Source organism: Lygodium microphyllum, unplaced genomic scaffold (genome assembly GCF_053477565.2).
Source record: "Lygodium microphyllum isolate KBCC unplaced genomic scaffold, Lygodium_microphyllum_v1.1.10 scaffold_39, whole genome shotgun sequence".
Lineage (NCBI taxonomy): Eukaryota > Viridiplantae > Streptophyta > Polypodiopsida > Schizaeales > Lygodiaceae > Lygodium > Lygodium microphyllum.
In genome coordinates, this window is record NW_028229522.1 from 1,362,012 (window position 1) to 1,368,603 (window position 6,592).

Consider the following 6,592-nt stretch of genomic DNA (forward strand, 5'->3'; position numbering starts at 1 on the left):
GTGAGAACATATAAAATTTAAATATAACCTTCAAAATGAAATTCAAGGTGACCATTCAAATTTGAGGATTGATGGGAACCCAGCCCTCAAATTTGAAGGTTGCAACATCCTTCAAAGGGGGTTTTACCCTTCTCTAGAAGGCTAATAACTTATGTAGCATTCAAAAGAAATGTTTTTCATAGAAATAGACTTCTACAATAGAAGTGTTAAAGTTTTATTAACCTTCAAAAGAAAATTAAAAACAAAAATCAACCTTCACAATAGAAATGCTTACAATTTTTCACCTTTCAAAAGAAAGGCAAAATATTTTGTAACTTTCAAAAGAAAGGCTAAACAAATTTTCACTTGTCAAAAGAAGGATAGGCTTAAGTGAAATGCTTCAAATAAGGACAAGCTCGTTTTAGCCCTTTGAAAAGAAAAGATGTACAGTGCTCACAGAAAACCGTCCTTTAATGTATTTTTTCCAAGCAAGGTTCTCAAAAAACCGGTTGAAATTGAAGCTCGTATTGACGAAAACCGGCTATTTTTTAAGCATTTTAGTTATAAAACCGGCTACTTCCCTCCCAAAACCGGCTGGGGTTAAGCTTGGTCATTTTTTCCATTTGATGGGAAAAAAGTTTTTCGTGAGCACTGAAAAGGTAGTGTCCTTCAAATTTGAGGGCTGATGGGAACCCACGCTTACAAAGCGCAGCTCGGGAGAGAATTTCGGCGCAAGTACACAGGATGCACGTCTGTCAGGCACGCCACGTGGTCGAGATGGTGGATCGGGACCGTCCGATGCAGCCGGCTCCTCCACGCATCATCATCACTGACGCAACCTGGAGGAGCGACACGTCATCACGTGTTTTATCCAGTTGGGCTAGTCCACGTCATCCCCAAGGATTTCAAAAACAGGAAAATTAAAGAACTGCACGATAACTAAGATTTTCAGATATTTAAAAACAGCCGAAACATGTGTACAATTAAAATTAAAATAAATAATAATGCACGGAATAATATAGGCCATATCGCCTCGGTATATTACTATCCCGGTAACAGCAGGCCCCTTTGACCACCTCGCTGCGGAATTTTTAAATATATATATATATAGTTAAGAAATTTTGCCTCCAAAATTTGGAAAATTACTGTCGGTTGAGAGTATTATCCAGTCACCAGTGCGACCACGTCATCCTCTAAGATTTCTGAAATTTTTAAAAACGGATAAAAATCTGAGAAATCTTAAAAAGAGCTCAGAAATAAAGCTAGAAAACCAGAAAATTTGGAAATAATACATATTCGATTCGGTCATCATTATTGAAAAGCCGAAAATCGGAAATTTTGCATTTTTCTCGAAAAAGAGAAAAAGAGAGAAGAAGACCCTTTTCATTAATATAATTTCCCATTTTATTCGTTAAACAGAAAGGAAAGAGAGAAGAAGGAGAAAGCCTGGGCCCTGAAGAGAAGATTGAACGTCTTAATCAGAAGGTATTAAGTTAATCCCTCTCAGAGGAAGGAAGAAGCGGAAGACAGGAGGACGATCGCAGAAGTGTCTCCGCCTCTCAGAAGGTATTCGTAATTCTTGAACAAGAATTCCTTTGATTGAATGACAGACAGTAGTGGGTTGGCTTCAGCGGGAAAATCAATGGTTCCTTGTCCTGTCAGAGCTTGATTCATTCTGTCCATTGCCTCGCTTCTTCTAAAATTTGGGGTTTCATTCATCGGTACGCATATCCTCTGCAGAGAAATCCGTAGATTTTGGGTTGCCTTATAAGCGAAAATATCCATGTTTTCTTCCCGTATCACAGCTTGATTCTGCCCCTATAATTTGCTTTCTTTTAAAATTCTTCACTCATCAATAAGCATATCTCCTGCGGAGAAATTTGTAGATTACCTTCTGTACAGAGCACACATTTGTAGATTATCACTAGCATCTGCAGGGAGCACCTTCCCAGCACTCCCATGGAGTCTCTATGCAAGAAACAAGAAGAGCACATGAAATCCCAGCGCCGCCTCCGGTTGCTCTCATTCCATCTGGGTGTCCCATCTGTGAGTCAGCAAAGTATTGACAGGCAGTGCTGCTCCAGTCACGCAGCCATGGAGATTGACATGGAAGCTCCCAATGCCCTGTCGCGGTATGTTGCAGGGAAGCACAGAAGTATACAAGAGCCAGTCTTGCAGTATTTCAAGGACCATCCTGACCTTGTCACACCGGTGGAGATCAGCAAGGATGAACACAGAGATCTCACAATGAGACAACTTCTTGCCATTGTGAGAGACCTGAGGGTGAAGCCAATGAAGCTTCTTTTGGAGGACCCAGCAAAGTATTTTGCCCTCACCGAGGCTGTTGGTCTCATTGACCTGTCTCTTGGCATTAAGCTTGGAGTGCAGTACAGGTACTTTATATTGTTCTCGCTTGTCTTACCAACCAAACCTTTACTATTAACAAAGAAACATGGGACTTGACAAGTGCTCGTCTATGAGACCTGAGAAATAAGCATAAGCTTAAAATTTTCAATTAATCACTTTAGAATATCATCTTGTTCGGTACTAGGGATATTGTGCGATATTGTTTTTTCCTAATGCAAATTGCTGCCAAAACGAGCCGCTTTGAAGTTTTTCAATCTGTACATGTAAGATGAATAGATTTCTCTGGTTGTTGTTGCTTAAATGCTTTACTTCACTACTGCAGCCTATGGGGCGGAGCAGTGATGAATCTGGGCACTCAGAAACATCATGACAAGTACTATACTGGCATCGAGAACTTGGATTTTCCTGGGTGTTTTGCAATGACCGAGCTTCATCATGGTAGGTGGTCTTGGTTGTTTGTCACTGACTGGTTAGTTTGAGCTGTCGTCTCATGTTTGTTCAGAATAATATAATTTTCATTATTATGTTAACTCTAGGTTTTGCTCTTCCCAACAGGATCAAATGTCCAAGGTCTTCAGACAACAGCAACATTCAATAATGAAACTGATGAGTTTGTGATCAACACACCCAATGAGGGAGCAACAAAATGGTGGATTGGGAATGCTGCAGTGCATGGGAAGTTTGCCACTGTTTTTGCACGGCTTCTGCTTCCATCCTCTGGTTCCTCTACACCTACCGATATGGGCGTTCATGCATTTATTGTTCCCATTCGGAGCATGCAATCACATGCAACTCTACCAGGAGTGGAGATTCGTGACTGTGGCTACAAGGTCGGCTTGAATGGTGTGGACAATGGTGCTCTTCGGTTCCATAATGTCCGCATTCCACGTGACAACCTTCTTAACAGGTTTGGTGATGTATCCAAGGATGGTGTGTACAGCAGTGACCTTCCAACTGTGAATAAACGGTTTGCTGCAACATTAGGAGAGCTTGTTGGTGGCAGAGTGGGATTGGCTGCAGGTTCAGTAGGGGTCTTGAAGGCTGCAGTGACAATAGCAATCCGGTATGCACTATTAAGGCAGCAGTTTGGACCACCAAATCAGCCAGAGATTACCATACTTGACTACCAGTCACATCAATATAGACTCCTGCCTATGCTTGCATCAGCCTATGCCTTCCATTTTGCAACAGACTACTTAGTTGACCGATATGGGGAAATGAAGAGAACTCATGATGATGCAGTCATAGCTGATGTGCATGCCCTTTCTGCTGGATTGAAGTCTTATATCACTGCCTACACTGCAAAGTCTGTCAGTATATGCAGGGAAGCATGTGGGGGTCATGGCTATGCTGCAGTTAACAGGTTTGGAACCCTGCGAAATGACCATGACATTTTTCAAACTTTCGAGGGTGATAATACGGTGCTATTGCAACAGGTGAGAAGTTTCACTCATTCTGAATCCTGATAGTCTAGCAGCATCTGCAGTGGTTTGAGATAGTTAAAAGGCAAACTATCCCAAGCATTTTACCTTGATCTCTAACAATGTGGATGAATCGTCAAAGCAGGTTGCTGCGGATCTGCTGAAACAGTACAAGAAAAAATTCGAAGGTGGCGCATTGACAGTTACTTGGATTTATCTGAGAGATTCAATGGGGACCTACCTGTCACAGACAAATCCTGTTGTGACCCATCGGGATGGAGAAGGCCACCTGAGGGATCCTAATTTTCAACTTGATGCCTTTCGGGTATTGCCTTACTTTCATTGTGATTCTTTGGTTTCTTCATGAATTCTATAGCATGAAAATTCCCTCCATTGGATATCTGATGGAACTGTGATTACCTGTGCAGTATCGCACAGCTAAGCTTCTGCAAACAGTGGCCCTCCGCTTGAGGAAACACTCAAGACAACTGGGTAGTTTTGGGGCCTGGAACCGCTGCTTGAATCATCTTCTTACACTTGCTGAATCACACATTGAAACTGTCATTCTTGAGAAGTTTATCCAGGCTGTTAGACGGTGAGTATCTTAACAGCATCTAGGATATATGAGGCAACATCAACATTTATTGTTGATAAGCATCAGGGATATGAGACACCACCAATTTGTATTTTTATGTGATGTTAGTTCATTACTAGCATATTATAATATTGGCTTGTCCTAATGTAAACAGATAGCTAAGCTTAGGAGCTAGAATAGTCATGCTTCATGAGAATTCATGTTTAAGCATTTCCTTGGCGTGTGAATTTTATAATTTGCAGTTGTGAGGACAGAAATGCAAGAAAACGCTTGAAGCTGTTGTGTGATCTGTATGCATTGGATCGGATATGGCAAGATATAGGAACATACCGAAACCAGGACTATGTGGCTCCCAATAAGGCAAAGGTACTGCTAGGCAGCATCTCGATCTGTTTCCTTGATTCTTCATAAATGGTCTCCAATCAGGACGTGTTTACTCAATAATATGTGGATTATTTCAGGCAATTCAGAGGCTTGTTCAACAGCTCTGCTCTGAAGTGCGTGAGCTGGCGAAACAGTTTGTTGATGCTTTTGGTATACCAGACTTTGCTCTCCGGGCACCCATTGGCCTGCAGTCAAGTCAGTACACTGAATATACACAGTGTGTTGGTTTCTAGTCTGCAGATGGGAGATTCTGTATATAGATTGCTCTAGTAGGAGCCCCTGCTTTCAGTTATCTGGTTCATGTAGTCAAAAAGGCCAGATAACTTCAGCTCTTTACCTATAATTGTTTTCTCTGGAAGCAGAGTGCACTCACAAGTGAAGCTCTGGGAAAAGATCCAGTTATAAGAGTGCTTCTGGGTTTCTTTCAGTATCAAGAGACCAATAAAAAATTCACCCATTTGACCCATTGACAGGGGGCTTATAAGTTTATGTGGGAGTGTGTATGTGCACGTGTGGTGTTCTCATGAAGCTGGGCAAATCTCCAGCATTTCAGCTGAACAAGTTGACTTGGCTCCAGAAGATTCATCATTTTTTCCATGTTTCTTTTGTTCAAAATTAGCCCTGAGAAGTTCATGCCAGACTCTACCTAACCACATGGGTCCATTACCTGTTGCTCTATGGCTGTTTCTTGTATCATATTCTGAAACTGTTCTGATGAGAGCAGCTACATAATTGGACATGATCACAATAAGTTTTAGACAAATTCCCACCATAATTCCCACATTGTGAATTACGACATTCCCACGAGCGTCCTCTCTGGAAGCACCCCCTGCCCCCAACCACCTCGCTAGGTATGCAGTGCCGCCTGCACACTACAAGGGAAAACGAGGGACAAGAGCTCCTTTTTCGACATGGGAGAACGTCAAAACTTCGTTTGGATATTGCTACATTCAAGAGAAAACTCTTTGTATGAACAGCACAAAAATTGCCATTGCAATGTTGGCAAGAATCTAAGGTAGTATTCGGGTAGCTGCAAGCACTCCCCCAAATTCTTGAATGTGATCAGGTTATTATCAACAGCCGGATTCGTTGCAGCAATGAATTGTACACGTACATTAGTCCGAGTTTGCGGCCCCTTATGAGTGAATTCTGCTAGCTAAGAGGGGTTCTGAGAAAGGAAGCGGAGTGCCATACTGAAGGAGGAATCTTCTCTAATATCAAAAGCTTCTCTCTAATGGCAAATGGATGCACTACTTATTGTCTGTCGTATATTAGAACCACTAACCTTAATTGTAGGCTTTCGTTCTGACCAGCCACAGAATTGCAAGCCTTGCAGCTCTCTGCTTCAGTGATTGAATGCCCAAATTCACCTTTGTTTCTGTGTGATGTGAGAGAGAGAGACAGAGGGGCAGCGACCCATTACGAAAAAAGAGAGGAAGGCTTCCGTCTGCATAGACTTTATCGCCCTGCTAGAGCGTTGCGTGTGCCCTAGCTCTTAGCTTTAGCTACATGCTTACATACCGAGTCTTGGTCATTGTGATAAAAGAGGAGAGGGGCGCTATCAATTTACCTTTGGGGGGGAGCCTATCAATGTCCCTTAACATCTTAATGTAACTAGGTATTATATGTCCCTCGAGAGCCAATGATAAATGGATAAGGAGTCGTACAAAAAGTTCGAAAAGCATTGCTAAGCCTTTTAAAAATAATGGTCACAAACAACTCGATTACAAAGCACTTCTAGAGGCAAGCCAAAAAGAACAAATAGGAGAATGAGAACATAGATCAAGCAAGAAAAATTAGGGGAAACTCATAGAAATAAAAGAAGAATTAGAAGACAAATTAATAT

At 41.8% G+C, this 6,592-nt stretch overlaps 1 protein-coding gene and 1 long non-coding RNA gene across 2 annotated transcripts; one reads left to right on the top strand and one right to left on the bottom strand.

Moving 5' to 3' along the window:
• Positions 1-348: 348 nt before the first annotated feature.
• On the bottom strand, positions 349-6,254 carry LOC148009119 (uncharacterized). Its single transcript, XR_015689868.1, has 3 exons — positions 6,032-6,254; positions 1,105-1,181; positions 349-818 (listed from the first exon to the last, which is right to left on the bottom strand). It is a non-coding gene; the product is annotated as an uncharacterized LOC148009119 (long non-coding RNA).
• Positions 1,378-6,007, top strand: LOC148009120 (acyl-coenzyme A oxidase 2, peroxisomal-like). Its single transcript, XM_087673794.1, has 7 exons — positions 1,378-2,372; positions 2,669-2,784; positions 2,902-3,782; positions 3,913-4,092; positions 4,196-4,362; positions 4,605-4,728; positions 4,824-6,007. The coding sequence occupies exons 1-7, from the start codon at positions 1,939-1,941 to the stop codon at positions 4,977-4,979; spliced, it is 2,058 nt and encodes a 685-aa protein (XP_087529920.1). The 5' UTR covers positions 1,378-1,938; the 3' UTR covers positions 4,980-6,007.
• Positions 6,255-6,592: the final 338 nt, after the last annotated feature.